The sequence below is a fragment of the Helianthus annuus genome, chromosome 9, assembly GCF_002127325.2.
Source record: "Helianthus annuus cultivar XRQ/B chromosome 9, HanXRQr2.0-SUNRISE, whole genome shotgun sequence".
NCBI classification, from domain to species: Eukaryota; Viridiplantae; Streptophyta; class Magnoliopsida; order Asterales; family Asteraceae; genus Helianthus; species Helianthus annuus.
The window spans coordinates 144,656,340-144,674,168 of NC_035441.2; the positions used below are offsets into that span (position 1 = coordinate 144,656,340).

The 17,829-nt window shown below is 35.3% G+C and overlaps 2 protein-coding genes across 5 annotated transcripts; both read left to right on the forward strand.

Annotated features, from left to right (window-relative positions):
• Window positions 1-9,274: 9,274 nt before the first annotated feature.
• LOC110895169 lies at window positions 9,275-12,283 on the forward strand. Of its 2 annotated transcripts, none has more exons than XM_022142443.2 (9): window positions 9,275-9,677; window positions 9,789-9,973; window positions 10,069-10,344; window positions 10,444-10,502; window positions 10,611-10,647; window positions 10,728-10,799; window positions 11,116-11,278; window positions 11,378-11,548; window positions 11,628-12,283. In XM_022142443.2, exons 1-9 carry the CDS (start codon window positions 9,522-9,524, stop codon window positions 11,997-11,999), a joined length of 1,491 nt encoding a protein of 496 aa, XP_021998135.1. In that variant the 5' UTR covers window positions 9,275-9,521; the 3' UTR covers window positions 12,000-12,283. The 2 variants fall into 2 exon arrangements, with proteins under 2 accessions (XP_021998135.1, XP_021998136.1); XM_022142444.2 differs by having other exon boundaries at window positions 9,544-9,677; window positions 9,805-9,973.
• A 1,486-nt stretch (window positions 12,284-13,769) lies between these two features.
• On the forward strand, window positions 13,770-17,826 carry LOC110895170. Of its 3 annotated transcripts, none has more exons than XM_022142445.2 (3): window positions 13,770-14,090; window positions 15,338-15,916; window positions 16,779-17,826. In XM_022142445.2, exons 2-3 carry the CDS (start codon window positions 15,356-15,358, stop codon window positions 17,628-17,630), a joined length of 1,413 nt encoding a protein of 470 aa, XP_021998137.1. In that variant the 5' UTR covers window positions 13,770-14,090; window positions 15,338-15,355; the 3' UTR covers window positions 17,631-17,826. The 3 variants fall into 3 exon arrangements, with proteins under 3 accessions (XP_021998137.1, XP_021998138.1, XP_021998139.1); XM_022142446.2 differs by having other exon boundaries at window positions 15,351-15,916; XM_022142447.2 differs by having other exon boundaries at window positions 15,420-15,916; window positions 16,779-17,804.
• Window positions 17,827-17,829: the final 3 nt, after the last annotated feature.

The following is a 17,829-nucleotide window of genomic DNA, read 5'->3' on the forward strand; positions in this document are numbered from 1 at the left end:
CAAACATTCAGGACAATTTCAGTCTTTCACTAAGGTAGATTTGACAGACTTGACAAATAAACCTTATGTGGATGATAAGCCTAATGGTCCTGGTTATGCATTCTTTGAGAGATTGAAAAAGGAAGTTGCTAAAGGTTTTCCCTCGATGCGTACAGCGGATTCTATTGTTAAACCAGCGAAAGGGATTAGGGATCCGTATACAAACAAACGAATGAAGATTGTGCACTGGCCCGCTACTGATAAAGAGAAGACGATTCCGTTGGTGAGAAAGATTCCAAAAGGGGCGCTGAAGACATTGCACTTTTGGGCGTATGATGAACGTCTTGGTCAAGCGGTGATTGTTTGTGATGGAGATGCTAGCTACTGTTTGGTAGATCAGATCGACTTATTGAATCTTGCAGTTGAAGATCTTGAAGTATTAGCAAGCAACCAAATCAGAGCTACTGAAAAATATGAGGAAATTGCTAAGGGTTGGACGTCTGCAGTAGCTTCTGTCATGCATATTCATAAGAAGGGTTTTGGTGGATATAAAGACAATATGAGTGGTGGTAATCAAGGCAACTGAAGTCGGAAGAACCTGCATGCATAAACCTAGGGGGAGATTGTTGGAACCTGAAGGTTTATTCATGTAGGTTAGCAATGTCTAGGGATTGATCTTGTAATTATCTAGTTCTTTATGTTTTGGGTCAAGTAATGTGGTTTGGGCTAGTTAGTAAATATGTCGCATGGGCTTAGTAGGTATCGGCCCTATATGGTTTGTATATAAACAACCTTAATCAATCGATTAAGGGTTGTTGATTGCGAATAGAAGTTTGGGCGACACAAGCATAAGGAACCGAGTTCCTCTCGAATACTTGTATCAGTCATTGGTAACATTGAATGCAAGTTTCGGTTTGTTTATTGTTCTTATTCATCGTTTGATCTTTATATTTGTTCTTGAATCAACTTGTGTTTGAATTCCGCGCTTTCACAAGTTAAGATTGATATCATTGAGAGATCCTCACGGGTTTTACAATAACTGTTCTTCAGTTACTCCTAGCTTTTCATTAGGATAGTTAGCTTCTGACACAGCTTCCTTCTGTGCAGCTAACAACCTTTCATTCAGACTGTTCTTGACCTCAATGCTCTTGGCATTGATCCTTATCGGCTTCACTCTTTCCAGGGTAATATCTTTTTTGAACTTTATTCCTTAATCAAAAACTTAGGAGGGTTGCTACATTCATTAATCCTTGATTCTCTGCTGAATACTGGCAACTTACAGATGATTATGGATTTGCACGATCTTATTCGTTGTTTCCAAGGCAACTTTCAGATCCTGATAATTGAACCTACCAATTTTCTGTCTAACAATAGATGTTTAACATCACATCTATACAAGGTTTCCCAAGGAGCAGCCTTGATGCCTATATAACAACTATTATAGAAAAACTTATCTTAAGGGATAGCTAACCCTTCAGTCAGTCATATAAATCAACGATCCTGGGCAGCTGATGGCAATTCTTACTTGTTGCCTAATTAGGGTTGCGGTAATCAATGCATAAGCAAAATGAACCGTCTTTCTTAATTAACTGTACCGAATTCTCAGAATATTGAGTTAGGCTATATGAATCCTCCATTTTAAAACTTACTTAATCAGGGTTTCGATTCTTCCAATGATGGTACTAGCCACCTTGGAGATTTCATAAAAGAACAGCCCTAAATAGGATATAAATCTTAACTCAACTTGCCTCTCAGGAGGTAAACATGATAATCTTAGGAGAAGATAATCAAGACATACGGAGATTACAGAGATTTTCCAAATCTCATGCTCCAGTCCATCCATCATTGCTGGCGTCAGGTAAGGGACACATTCACATTATGCGTCTATGGATTCCATTAATCGGGGACATTTATTTGGACAATTCCATTTTGGATATCTTCTTTGAATATCATTAGTTGACTTTTAGCATCATATGATTATTGGGATATTTTTGTGGTTCCATGCATTAAACCTCCATACTGATCAGGCATGGAAGCAATCTATGGAACTCATTAAGATACATCAATCCTCATATGGCGCTTTTGTCATACCATCTGGTATTTTAATCGATAGAGATTAAAGAGATATCAATTATATATGCTAACACACTTCCTCTAGAGAGAGGATACTTCTAAAATTCTACGATTAGAAGCTTCTGACAGGAATAGAAGAAATGGTTCTTATGATTCCGCTTGTAAGTTTTACCTTACACTTAATATCTAGGGTTCTTACGGGAAAGATTTTTAAAAGTTTGCTAAGCTTAGGGTTTTATGAGAATCTTATCAGCACCCGAAACCAAACGAAATTCTTAGTACTAAAATCACAATAAGTGATTTATCTAATGTTATTACTAAGGCGAACTGCCTCTAATCGTTCATCAGGAGGGTTAAGCACCTCCATTCTTAATCCTTTTAACTTAGCTAAAAAAAATCCTTGACAAATTTTTAGGGCAGCCTCAGCTTTGACTGGTTATTTCTTAATCTATTTAACGTGAGTAGCTGAGGTAGATCCATAATGGATTTATAATGAGCAGGTTTTGAAACCTTAATGTGCCCTCTTATTTCCGATGCTAACCACCAACAATTGCTTGCATTTAAGCTTAGATTTTGGGTAATTGGAATAGGGTATTATCTCAGCCAATGAATCAACATTTGTAACCTACTGTCGACATCCTAGAATTTTTATGGCGAGAGTCAGAAATTTCTTATTCCATCTTTTTCCATTTCGATGTGAATAATAGGTCCTTCTAATTGGGTCTTGTCCGAACCGGTGCAACAAGTAAGAACCCACGTTCTAGGGTTTAACTCGTTGTCGAAATACCTTAAAAATCATGACAAATAATCAAACAACCAAGTGTTAGACGAAAGGCCGACCAGGTCAGAACTGCTGGCCGAACGGCTAGGCTGTTCGAACGAACAGCCCAGCCAATCGAACATACCAGCCGATCAGCCGGGCCAGCCGATCAGCCGGGCCAGCCGATCGGCTAGCACATGGTTCCACACTTTTCAAATTTCAAGAAGTATGCTATTGACGAAGTGATGTTCGATCGAATACGCTACTCGATTGGTAAACATTACTCTTCGGATCATGAGATACTATGCTTCAACACTTAATCGATTTTGGCAACTCGTTCGTAGTATGGAATGCCAGCCGATCGAACAGACTGTTCGATCGAGTGACATCCCACTGAGAACTACATCTGGAGTTCCTAACCGATCGGCTAAGCCGGCCGATCGAACAGACCGTTCGATCGATCGACCTGAAAGGTAAGAACACTTTAGTGTTCTCAAATACTACAACGAAAACTTCAAAAATTCAAACCATCATACACAAACGCATCAGAGGAAGAAACAATCCACTCGAATGGACCAGCCGATCGAGCCTACCGACCGATCGAACAGGACTGTTCAAACGGACTTTCAAGCCGGTCGAACAGCCCGTTCGATCGAACCTGCTGTTCGATCGACCAGGCTATTCGATCCATTTGCACTTATTTGCATTTCCGCGTTACTCATCGTTATGCTATCGAACTATTCAGGCTAACCCTACTCTCAGCGCTCCCTTCAATCCATAATCAATCACTGTGAGTATACTCGAACCCTTTTTGCTTTAGCACTTTTGGGTGTTACATACGTTGCTTATCAAAATCACAATCGAACACACTATTCAAACTATTTGAACGCTAATCGATTGCATGTATTACGTGACTAAATGTATGCTTGTTGTTATGTTTACACGTGGAATGTTGTCTACCTGCCTTAGCAACGTAGTACTATAGTTTGGACTCAGCACCCGTTCACACGGGGGTTGTTAAGGACAATTACTTGCATGGATTACGGTGGTAATCATGTATTGCGAACTGTCTCAGACAGTCAACCCGCAGTCGTTGGTATCGATAGGTCCATGTCGATAATTAACATGCATCATTTCCCTCTGTGTACGTGCTGGTTATGCGTAAACTATTCGAACTCTATATGCTATTATCAAACTTGTATGCTCACCTTTACATTTTATGTATTGACTTTATTTTAACGTATGTGACAGGTGTTTAAGGTATTTGCTTGCTAGGGAAGTGAAGCTAGAATAAGTCTCTAGAGGCCCCCAACAAATAGTTGTCTGTCAAGAACAAGCTGCTAGTGCATAGTTGTCTGTAGATCTTGTCAGTCTGGGTCTTTAGGGGCATTGAACAATATTTATGTTTAATTTGAATCTGAGTTGTCGGAACAGGATTAATTGTTTGGATGTTATCTGTAATAACTTGTTATTTATTCGGGATACGGTATGGGACGTATCATTTTAAACTAAATTTGTATTAATAGTTGTTGTGGAAACTTCTGGACAATCTGTTTCGCTCAGTGCCATGCCCCGATGATTCCGCCATCGGTTGGGGTGTGACAATATGTACATGAGAATATCTAATATATGGGCTTTTCACTGTCAAAAAGCACCACTGTCAAAAAGCAGAAAAGACAACACAGTCTTCGATGCGCACTGTACATACATACATCAGCTTTTTCAATAATTTTAGTATAATATTAAGTTTTATTAGTATTTAATAATTTTTACCCCGTATAAGCTTGTATAGTGAACGAGCTCGAGCCCGAACTTCATTTTTCAAGCTCAAAGTGATCTCTATATTTTATACATATTTTTATATAATTTATGACGTAATCCGGGTCTTAAATCCGGTCGGACCTTTGACCCCGTAAGGCGACCCGGTCGACCTCCGGTTCGGTCCTGAAAACATTGGCTATAACTTCAGTTTTGTCGGTTGACATCGATTACAGTCGAATATGGTCAAAATCAAAATTTTGTATTCTGATAAACTTTGGGTAATGTACCATATGCCAAAACCATGTTGTCGTCTTACGGTTTGTAATACATAGCTTTAACCATATTGACTTCAATTGGGTTACGGACCATAAGTCCGAGCCCATCTCAGCCTTTATGATTTGTAAAAGGGTTGATAAATCAATTCTGATTCAAATTAGGTCATAAACCATAAGTCGTGACCTGGCCCCATCCTATGGTTATAACACATAAGAGGCTTATGTTAACTAATTTGAGCCATTTGGGTGATGAGTCGTAAGGCACAAGCTTAGTCAATCCATACGGTCTGTAAGAGGTCTAAAATTAATAAGAGGCTAGTAATTAGGTAACGGACCGTAAGACACATTCCGTCTTACCCATATGGTGGATCTATTGATGTCCATTTAACTCAAGTTTTTAATCTAATGAACACGTTTTCTAAACCAATGTTATATGATTGAGTTTCGTTTACACTATTGATCAGTAAGTATAAAACCAACTCAGTATTCGCACTAAGAGCCAAATAAGACTTAAATACAGTTGTTTGACTATGAGACATAATGTAAATACATTACTCGTTTTAAAAACTTTAGATGCCAGTATAAAACCCCTTGGTTGTTGTATCATATTTAGTGGTGCCTAGTTACCATTTGACAATTTGATTTACGGCATCTTGCTTTCAAACAATAGCGTTTTGAGCCAATTTATACATGTATGGGTTATCCTATTGTATTCATTATTTTTACGAGTTGCAAACGCGGGGTGTAGGCGTACACCTGACAGAAGTGAGTGATATGTGCAATTGGTATATCTAACATTAAGACTAGATTCAGATGTGTGACAAGTTGTGATGTGTGACAAGTTGTAAGCCTGGTAAATCAAGATACTCATCTTATGAATGTTTTAAATCATTTTATGAATGTTAATGCTTACTGTATTTACTAGCTCCTGACGCATTTTTAAGATTGACTCACAAATGTTGATCCTCATAAGTAGGCTAGGTTATTTCGTCTAAACGCCTTGAAAATTGCGACTCCGAGGATGAAGGCCTATGATGTTGCAAACTCCTTTTGATATTTCTATCCGCCTTTGGATTATGTACTAGATATTGGCATAATATTTTGATATGTATCAAGTTTTGTATAAACTCATATTTTCAGTTAATGATAATATTTCCCTATCTTCAACGCGGTGTAAATATGTTAACAATCGGTCACATAAATGCCTCACATCCGGGCCCACCGGATAGCGGGGTGTGACATTGGGTAAGAATCAAAGAAGAAGATACTTAATTATAGGGGAAGCTAAATTGGTTTTGGGGGGGGGGGTAAGTGCAATGGGAAACATGTGATTTATTTGATGTTTGTTTTTTGGTTGAATAAGTGGAATAAAAACACACAACAGTAAAGGGAATATGACATCTCATTGCTCCATTAAACCTCATTTTGTTTTTACATATGTATTTTTCAATATACCAAATAGGGGGATATTGTTAGGTTTTGATTTTTCATCAAAACATAACATAAATTTGATAGGTTGAAAACTAATCATAATTGTCATCGAAACAGGATAAAACTGTTGAGGGTGAGTAGCAATATCATTATTTCACTACAATATGACACTGATCAAGATCATGCTAAAAATTGAACAATGAAACTATTGTTTTTTTTATATTATATCAAATTGTTGTATTCATTTGTAATTTGTGTTTCTAGGGTTTTAGGTTTTGTACACTATATATAATGAATAGCCTACATCATTTGTAGTATGTCTTTGTGTATCTTCATCATGGAGCCTTAAGATGTTCACTACTACAAAAACTATTTGTTTAGGCGGTGTAAATGAAGATTATGAGCGGTTTTATGACCGCTAAACAAATGTCGCAGGAAAAAATGTTTAATTAATCTGAGCGGTTAAAAAGCCGCCCAAAATAATACAAAGTCCGCCCAAAAAAACATGCCAGTAATTTTGTGATTTTGTGTTTTTGAGCGGTGGTTTAATATCCCAACCGCCCAAAAATAGCTCAAAATAATGGGTAAGGAGAGCTCAAAATAATGGCTGCTATATACACAGAAAGAGAAAATAATGTGTTGGCTCAAAATAGTGGATAATGGATACACATAACTAAAACAATCAAAAACTCAGCAAACATCATAGAACCTCTTGATTACGTAACTTCCAAAGTTTACAAAAGTTGTTCTAAACATACTAATCCAAAGTTGTTCAAATAACTACCACTAACCTAGCTAGCTCATCTTCCAAAGTAGTTCAATATTTAAACTTTACCAACGTTATAGTAAAATTTTAATTGGCCGTTATTTTGTTTTTACTTTTCTAAACTTAAGAGTTGTTATTCTCATTTTTCTCTTTTGCTTTCTATGATCACACATATTTAAAATTACAAAAAGAAAACCAAATTTTACTAATTTAAATTGTGTAATGCACATGATTCTAACATACTACATAATAAAAGAAATTAGGGGGTACAATAATATGCAACTAATTATTAAGATTTTTATAATCTTATATTTTTATTTAAAAGCATCGCCAAGTTCAAAATTATGTTGGTTAAATATTAAAAAAAAAACCAAAGAATAAATTTGATAATATTGTGTTTTTAAGTGAATTCTAAATTTTTTCAAATATTTAGTTTGGTTGGATTGCAAAAATGGTAAAAATACAATATGTTAAATGATAGTTTGGTTGGATTGTAAAATTGGTAAAAATACAATATGTTAAATGACAAAAAATATGTATTATAAATCAAAGTTAATATCCATTTGCAAAATAATGTTTTAAAAACTAACTTAACAAAATTCATAACTGTCATGTCAATGTTCATTTTTAAATTCATATTTTGACAACTGTTAAGAAGTTACATTATATTCTATTAGTCTAATAAATATGTTTATTCAACCGTGCAATGCATATGTATTTTTAAAACATAACTTTTTTATTATTAGTTATATAATATTAGATTCATCAACCGATATAATACACGAGATTATAACACAATATAATATATCATATGAATTAGGATAAAAAACAAAAAGCAAGATAAATAAGAAGTTTAAGAAGAATTTTAGTCCATTAATCTTAGATTTAAGGGTTGGGATTAGTTTTGGGGAAAAAATATTATTAACATTATCTCTTTCCACATACAAGACACATGTTAATTCCCCCATCATTTTAAAACGTCCATAACTTTTTCACGCAAGACACATGTCAACTTCCCCATCATTTATAACTTTTTCATAAAATATTTTTTTTAATTCACCATAATAACAAACATTTTTTTATCTTTAATATGAGTATGATATTGCTATATAAAAACAAGATAAAAAAATCACATTTTACTAGGTTTTCTTTGCATTGTATTAAAGGTTTTGGTCATTTTGTTTTTCAACTAGGTCTTGGTCATTACGTTTTTTACTAGTGTATTTATACATTGTGTATTATCAAAACCTATAGCACAATATTGATTTAGATTATGTCTATTGTGTTTTTACTAGACCTATAACACAATGTATGACATAATGAAGACGATGTTATATTTGAGTTTTCTATACATTGTGTTATTGGTTCTAATTACTGTGTTTTTTTCAACCGGGTGTGTTTTGTATACATTGTGTTATAGGCTCTTGTATTGTGTTAAGTCTATTATCCATTGTGTTTTAGTCTGTTGTCCATTGAGTTTTTGCTCTGTTGTCCATTGTGTTTTAATCTCCTATTCATTGCATTTTAGTCTGTTGTCAATTATGTTTTAGTCTGTTGTCCATTATGTCCTTTATCTGTTGTCATTAATTGTGGTTTGTAGTCTACTATTGCGTTTTTAGTTTGACACTTATTGTGTTTTAGTCTACTGTCCATTATGTCTTTTATCAGTTGTCATCGATTGTGTTTTTAGTTGACTTTCCATTGCGTTTTTTGTTTGATATTCCTTATGTTTTACGTTATGTCCATTGTGTTTTACGCAACCGAGTTTTCGATTTTTTTTAAAGTATAACAATAGGGTACTTATACTAAAGATCTGTTCAATTTATGGTATACTTTTTTTTTAAAACAAATTACATATAAAAAGTTACGGACGTTTAAAATCAGCATATGAGAAACATGTGTATATTGATTTTTTTTCTCTTGGATGAAACACCATTTCCACTTGATTTTTGATTGGATACTTGTCTAACTATAGGGACTTTTCATCCTTTATATTTATTGTTAGACTTTTTAGAATAACTTAAACCTATATCATATTTCGTTTTATATTTTATAAAGTATCCTAATATAAAAAAATATTTAATAAAGTATACTAATATAAAACTTTTGTTGAGTTGTAAATTTCCAACAGAAATTATATGAAAGGTGGTAATGAAAACTTTCATATTATATAAATGTAGTTGTAACAAAAGTTGATCAAATTCAATATTCAATTTAATCCATTGAAACAGAAGAAAGTCAAACCGTGAAAGCGTGTGAAGGAGGGAAAAACAAAATCTGAAGCTTCTTGATTCTCCGATGATCACTAATTGAATTTGCGTATCACCTAAATCTTCGGCTTCTTGATTCTCCGATCATCACTCGTCTGTACAAGCTATCCTTACCTTAATCACCAAGTCATGCATTCACCACCTTTCCTTTTTCTCTTCTTTCTTCATCCCTTTTTCCCATTCTCATTTCCACTTTCATTTCTTCCATGTCCAATTTCAAAGCCCTCATCTCCCTCTTGCTCTTCACCTCTCTTTTCACTCACACCTCACCCGTCTTCGCCTCCCCTTTTCGCCCCGACCCTCTTCACCATTTTAGATTCTACAAAGGTGGTTATGATATCCGCAACAAACATTATTGGGCTGTAAGTGTTTGTTAAAATGCCTCAATGAAGTTTATGTTTATATTTTGTATGTTGGTTGGTTGGTTGATATATCTATCATATATGTTATATTGTTTTATAAAAAATGGTCAGTCTGCGGCGTTTACAGGCGTACATGGGTATGCTATTGCTGGAATTTGGATGATTTTTGGCTTGGGCTTTGGGAGTTACTTGGTGGTTAGAAGTTTTAACGGCGGTTTTCAACCGTTTCTTGATCATCCAAGTTCTTATTTTCTTGCATGTTTTGCACTTACCGCTATGTTCATTTTAATTGCAATGTAAGTTTATTAACATCATCATTATACACATGTATTGTTATTCCATTTTTCAAATTTAAATTTGCTTATTCAGTTTATTTTTCGGTTTCTTGAAGAATTTTCTCGAGTTTGATTTTGGTAGCAAATCAAAGCTCTTTACACAAAAGCAAGACGCTTATGGACACTATTTTTGGAGCTGCTAGTAATATGCAGCAAACGATCGAAGCTGTTATACAAGGGTTTTTGAAAATCCGGACCCTTTTACAGCCTTATGATCGCCAAACATCTGAGCTTTTGAATCAGATAACTAATCAGATGAGAAAGGAAACAATTTCAATTCAAAGTTTTGTTGGAGAAGCCCGACAAGCTTCTAATCGGGCAATGAAAACAGTGTAAGCAATTATCCTTTATCAAATCTTAACTTATAGTTTTAATAGTTGTAGCAAACAAGCAATACATCATGCTTTTGACAATCGTTTTCTATGTTTCAGTTACATTACAAACCTTGTTTTCGTAACAGCTAACTTGGTGGTTTTGGTCACAGGATGTGGTGAGATTTCTTTTTGGTCTATATGATTTGAGTAATTATATAATTGAAAATATGATTATTATCGCTTATTTTGTATTGTTTAGACTAATGGATTGCTATTTGGTTCAGTTATCCTCTTCTTGCATTGGCACCCTGCATTCATCATGTGAGTTGATATATATATGCTTGTGTAACTTCAAATCATTGTATCGATAATATGTGTATTAACATCTTCTCCACACACAGACTTATCGTCGTTTGCTGGATTTTGACAACCGTTAGTTGGATTTTGACCGGCTTTGACTTCTTCTTTCATGTGTGAGTATCAACTTTTCCTGTTTTATATTTTTAACCTAATTTTTGTAGGATGGCAAAAAGTCAAAAGAACATAACGATTAAAATTTCTTAATTAAAGGCAACCGACATTCAAAAACTTTAGTTTTAAGGTAATTAGACCCGTACCTAGTAACTGGTAATATATGATAAACGTGACGTGACAGATGACATGTCCGTAAATTTTGACCATGTTGACCTTTTTACTTCCGACGTGACAATGATGAGGCGCTGACATGAGCCTCCATGAAATTGCAACAATTTCATGTCTAAAGACTAAAATCAGTAAATGACTATGCAGTTTTGCAGGGGATACATGTGCAGCTTTTGAGGATTTTGAACAAAATCAAAATTCCAAAAGCAACAACGGTATCATGTCAATTCTCTCTTCATGTTCGAATTTGTCAACCTCAGATAAATACATGGCTCAGATCGGATACACGGTTCACAAATATATAGCCGAGGTACATTCACCATCATTCTCTTTTAAACCATCGTTATATTCGTTTAAAAATTCCAAATTTGAGAGCGATAAAAGATCACCGTTTTCTTTTCCATTGCAGTCAAATTCACAAATAACATCACTCGCTTTCAAAATGATTCAGCCCAATGACCAAAGCGATGATTCGTTTACGATCCAGAAAATCTGTGACCCTTTCTCAGGCCCACCTAATTACACTTATGCCCCTGGAAATTGCCACCAGGATGCTATACAAATTCATGATCTACCAAGTGTTAGTGTCGATATCTGAACGTCAATTAATATTCATTTTATGGATCTATGTTTTTTTAAGGAACTCAGTGTGTTTGCAGATTCTTTCAACGTTAACTTGTGAAAAAAACACACCGTCAGACATTTGTAAAGCCGAAGGGAAATTTTTTCCAGAATCAGCATACGGAAAAACCATGGCTTACATTCAATCTATCGAGAATTTGATAGCTACATATCCAGATTTGCAGAGTCTAGCTGGATGCACGCCATTGAAACACGCGATTGCTGATGTGGCAACACGCCAATGTAAACCATTCAGAGCCTCGGTTAAGTTGCTTTGGGCTAGTATTCTAACCCTTTCTATCGATTTGATGATTCTAACGTTGTTTTGGATCATTAAAGCTTACCAAGAGAAGGGGAGACACTTTTCTTTATGCTCGATCGTTCCTAGGAATCATCAACAGAATTTGTAAACAGAAGTATAGAATTACAGAACGAACCTGGTCAACAAGTCGTAAGACTTTGGTTGGCTCATTGAGGTTGTGTATATAACATCAAATATACTTGTGTGTCATACTAAAAAAACTGTGAATTGATCAATAAAATCGTATGTCGAGGCTCGATAGGATGCAGGACCTGTTATGCTTCAATTATTGTTATTGTTTTTCAATATGGTGAGGCCTGATGGGATGAACAAAGACACATCAAGGTGTACATTATATCAGTCATGAAAGAAACATTTGAATACATGTTTAAATGAATCTGTTCAAGGATAAACTAATTGGTTGGTACCATAACTTTTTGATTTTTAATGTTTTTTTATTTTTATTTTTTTAAATGAGAATATTGTTAAGTTAGTTGCCTCTTTTGGGAACATTTATGGGCCCATCATTGCTGGATGTTGGTTCCAAACTTGTGACTTTAGGTTTTTCTGTTTTACACTTATGCTCAACATACAATTTTCAGTATTTATTTATTAAAATTTTAAGAAGATGAATTATTAACTTAAAACAGGAATAAAGTTGATAATTATCATAAAAATAATACAACTACTTTACAATCCGTCTCAATTATAAACATTCACAAATTATTAAGTATATTAAAGCCATGTCGATGGTGTTATAGCCTAGTGACATCTTGGGGGTGGGATAAGTCTTTAGGACCAATAAATTTTCGGTTCGATTCCCACAAGTGGGGGGGGGGGGGTTTCCATATTTGTTGGGTTTCCTCCTGAATTGGTGTATACGCATTGTGCCTAGTGGAGATAGATATGATCGGGTGGTTCTGCTGGTGGCACGATGATACTCCAGGGATTCGTCAGTGATCCAAATTTGCCTTTTTCAAAAAAAAAAAAAGTATACTAAAGCCATGCATTAATTACAACAACTTTATGAAACTCAATCATTACTTTCAATTTAAGTTAACTATTGCTTTCGTTTATAAAAAAAAAAGACAATATAATTGTGAGAGCGTGATTATGAGCAGTAAAATGCTTCCTTCGTTCAAAAAGTTCAATTATATTTTAGGTTTTCTAAAAAAAATTATAAAGTGTTACTTGATTTATGTTTTATCAAACATAACTTCTTTTTTGCCATCATGGTTCATCAAGTAGAACATGTTAGTAGTTAGTCATTTTTCTCATGAGTTCAAATCAGTAGCATAAGGATAATCCTCGTTCATACAAATGCCAGAAGGCTATCTTTATTGAAAGAAAGGTATCACACCTACCAGTCAACATATAAATGTACTATAGACAATCAACTTTTTCTAAAACTAGCGAACTCATATACCATCTAAGCCTACTTCTAAATCTACACTAATATTACAACAATAGACAAAGTCCTCACCTTTACTAAGGAGACGTATTCTTTAAACCTACTTTAAAATCTACACTAATATAATATTTAACAATGGACCGGAGTCCTCTCACCTTTACTAAACAGATTGATTCCCGTAGGCTACAACCCCGTTTGGTTATTTATTGTGTGTGTTATTTTTAAGGCTAAATTAGTTTTTGAGTTCCTGTGTTTTAGGTGTTTTAACTATTTGAGTCCAAAATAAAAATGTTTAACGCTCTGAGTCTCTATAGTCACTTTCTTAAACACTTGAGTCCAAATTTCTAACACTATTAGAATTATTCTGTTAACTTTTATTAAATGACCAAATTACCCTTGTCCCTTAAAAAAAACCATTTTATTATTACACTACATAATATATATCATTATCTATGTAAAATAGGATGATTCCACCGGGCGTTGAGGAAGAGACGGTGATTCAATAGAAGCAGCTAGTCGTTGTAACAACAATAATAATCATCATCTTCTACACCACCTAATATATATATGTTCTTTCTTGAACAACAACCTAGAGAGAGAGAGAGAGAGAGATTGAGCAAATTTTGGTCTCAAGTCACAATCAGCATCATCCATCACTTCCAGATCCAGACTTTGAACTCACGATACCATTTTCCAAACTTCACAACACTAATCACTCGATCCAGATCAGAAGATTACTTCACCTCTGTGGTCGATTGATTGGATGCTTGTTATTATTAATGGTGTCAGGTAATCTTCTTCTACTCTGTAACCATCTTATTTTACTTAATTAGGTTTTAATTGTTCCATTTGGAGATGTTTAGTTATTTTAGAAGTATAATTGAGTATGAAATTAGCAATTACTTGTTCGATTTAGGATGTTTGGGAGCAATGATTCGAGTTTTGTTACATGATTTGAAGTTATTTTTTGCTTCAATTTCGAGCTGTTTGACTGGGATTCCCAAACTTTAAATTAGGGTTTTAGTTGATGAAGAAGAAGGATTTCACCATTTTTTTAAAATCAATTTTGTAACCTTTTAAATTATAGTTTTTTTGGCTTGCGATTCGTTGATTATCAAGGTTGTTTACACCATAGGTCCCAACAAAGAACAAGGGTGAGAATTTCGAGGTTGACAATTTTGACTATTACATGTTTTTAAGCATGTCACTGAGTAGGGCCGTAAACTAAGCGAACCGAGCCTAACTGAACTGAGCCTTGTTCATGTTCGTTCGTTTAGCATTGAACTTGTTCACAAACGGTTCAGGAACACATCTCGTAAGGAAATTCTCGTTTATGTTCGTTCATTAAGGAACTGTTCTTGTTCACGAACATATACCATTTTAAATAATAAAAGAAAACAACATTCTTAAAATTACCTTGTTAAGCACTTGATATAATAACATAATTATCCCAAAACAAAGGCACAAGTTAGACATAATAAGCATAAACGTAACTATCCTAAAATAATGTTTCAAAGATCTAAGTTTCTAATGACCGAACATAAACTAAACAAAACAAATGACGAACAGACACGTAAATGAAAATATTCAATAAGAGAACGAGCATGAACAAGGAACTCGGGTCAATTATTCAAATGAACGAACGCGAGCGGACGTATGGAAACTTCATGCCGAATAGTTTGCTTAACATTCGGTTCGTTTACCGCTAAGTAATCCTTATTTTTAGTATCTCAGAGTCCTATTTGATAAATTTATATATTATGTTGAAATATCTTGTGCGCGTTCAATATAGAACAAGTTTTAAGTAAAGAACTGCTGGAGGAGTAAGCGGTTACATAACCGCTTTATATATCATTGTTAAAGAAAAGGTACAACTATTTACGCGAATTCGAAGCTCTGTATTCAAAACCGGTTCAGTATTGAACATCCCTCTATCCTTGATTGTATAAGCATCTATTAATACAAAGAAGGAAAAGTTTCCTTCAGATTGTAACACTACATGTCGATATCCATAGGTTATATTTTCTTAATTGCAGCATTATCTTGAAGGTTAAATGGAGAACAAAACGAGGATGAAGAACAAATACAAGAAACCAACCACTTTAAATTGCTATGCAGGAAGCAGATATCGGTTCTCCCTTATGGTATGCAGCTTCATAGGATGCGTACTCCTGTTTCACGTGTACTTCCTTAACCAAAGTCAACACAGTCAACACGCGGTAATGCAAATGAACAGTGACCATCCATATTACCGTGAGCTAGTAGAAGTGGAAGACGATGGCATTAAAATCCCACCACCTAGAAAGCGGTCCCCACGTGCTATTAAACGGAAACCTAAACGACCAACCACCCTGATTGAAGAGTTTCTCGATGAATCTTCTCAACTTAGATACATATTCTTTCCTGGTCAAAAGACTGCCATTGACCCACTTAATGATGCTGGTAACGAAAGTCTTTATTATCATCCTGGTAGAATCTGGTTGGATACTGACGGGAATCCTATTCAAGCTCATGGTGGAGGTATTCTATATGATGATCGATCAAGAACGTACTACTGGTATGGTGAATATAAAGATGGACCCACTTACTATGCTCACAAAAAGGCAGCAGCTCGGGTTAGTATCTTAATCTTGATAACTGGAAGGGGTCAATCGGGTCAAATAAATAGTGTTAGCTAAAAAGCAAATCGGTTGAATGGGTCAAAGGGGTCAAAAGTTGTCCAAAGTTTATTATTAATGTATGCAGCTTCATAAATCCTGGTATTAGATAAAATGTTTGATAAATGGCACCCATTCTACCCCCTAAAGTTTGATAAAATGCCAGAAGTAACCCTAACTTTGTAAATGTTACTTTGACCCCTTCAAGTTTCTAACGTTTCAAGTTTACCGTAAAACTAATTTCTTATGTTTTTATTTTTATGTATGTGTCAGTATAAATGCAATTTCGTCTATGCTTTAACGTAATTTTGTTTGGAGACGAGTCGGGTCAATTATATAATGTTTTGTTTTTTATGTACATTTTGAGTTGGGCCACGTTTTGACGTAAATTTTGTTTAGAAACAAATCGGGTCAAATATAATACGTTTTCATTCGACGGTATAAATTTGAGTTACTATACGTTTCGACATAAATTTAGTTCGGAAACGAGTCAGTCGATTGTAGTCTATACTTTATCACATCGTGTACGACGCCAACACACGTGTTTAATTTATGTACATTTTGTTTGGAAACAAGTCGGGTCAAATATGATACATTTTCATTCAATGGTATGCATTCGGATTACTCTATCGGGTCAAATATGATACATTTTCATTCAACGGTATGAATTCGGATTACTCTATGTTTTAACGTAAATTTAGTTTGAAAACGAGTCGGGTTGATTGTAGTTTATAATTTATCGCGTCGCGTACGGCGCCGGCGCAACGCGCAGTGGGTAAAAAAAGGAGTTATTGTACTAATAATATAGTTTTGATTGCAGGTTGACATCATCGGTGTGGGTTGCTATTCTTCAAAAGATCTTTGGACATGGAAGAACGAGGGTATCGTGTTAGCAGCCGAAGAAGCAAACGAAACGCATGATCTTCATACATCTAATGTATTAGAAAGACCAAAAGTAATTTATAACAAAAATACAAATAAATATGTAATGTGGATGCATATTGACGACGCCAACTACACCAAAGCGTCTGTAGGAATCGCCATCAGCAACTCCCCGACGGGCCCCTTCGACTACATCAGAAGCACAAGACCACACGGTTTCGAAAGTCGAGACATGACCATTTTCAAAGATGATGATGACGTGGCGTATCTGGTGTACTCTTCAGAAGACAACAGTGAGCTTCATATTGGGCCGCTGACACAAGATTACCTTGATGTGACAAATGTCATGAGACGGATTCTCGTGGGCCAGCACCGTGAAGCTCCAGCGCTGTTCAAGCATGAAGGGACTTATTACATGATCACTTCGGGTTGCACTGGGTGGGCTCCAAACGAGGCCCTGGCCCATGCAGCGGAATCTGTTATGGGCCCATGGGAGACGATGGGGAATCCATGTGTTGGGGGTAACAAAGTCTTTCGGCTTGCTACGTTTTTCGCCCAAAGCACGTTTGTTCTTCCTTTACATGGGTTTCCGGGTGTTTTTATATTTATGGCAGACCGATGGAACCCTGCGGATTTACGGGACTCGAGGTATGTATGGTTGCCTTTGTTGGTTGGGGGACCTGTAGACCGCCCCCTTGACTACTCGTTCGGGTTCCCTTTGTGGCCTCGGGTGTCGATATATTGGCATAAAAGATGGAAACTTCCCTATAAATGGAGTGGTAAAAACTAAAAAGTGATACATGGAGTTATTTCTTTTGTTTTTTTTTTCCTCAATTTAGGGGTGTACTTATTTTGTGTACATTAGGTGGTAGAGGCTGTATTGCTGTGTATTGAGTGTGCATTTTATAGAGAGAATAATGAAAGCATGATAGATGACTCCGGTCCAGCCATTTTTATTTGGTTATAGAAGTTCAGAATTCTTCAAATCA

What these genes read in the sequence shown, in the direction of transcription:
- LOC110895169 (XM_022142443.2), top strand. Translation starts at nt 9,522, where the DNA reads ATGTCCAATTTCAAAGCCCTCATCTCCCTCTTGCTCTTCACCTCTCTT. An exon ending in GGTTTTGGTCACAGGATGTG is followed by an intron (nt 10,503 to 10,610) that starts GTGAGATTTCTT and finishes TATTTGGTTCAG; the next exon opens with TTATCCTCTTCTTGCATTGG. An exon ending in TTCACAAATATATAGCCGAG is followed by an intron (nt 11,279 to 11,377) that starts GTACATTCACCA and finishes TTTCCATTGCAG; the next exon opens with TCAAATTCACAAATAACATC.
- LOC110895170 (XM_022142445.2), top strand. Translation starts at nt 15,356, where the DNA reads ATGGAGAACAAAACGAGGATGAAGAACAAATACAAGAAACCAACCACT. An exon ending in ACAAAAAGGCAGCAGCTCGG is followed by an intron (nt 15,917 to 16,778) that starts GTTAGTATCTTA and finishes TTTTGATTGCAG; the next exon opens with GTTGACATCATCGGTGTGGG.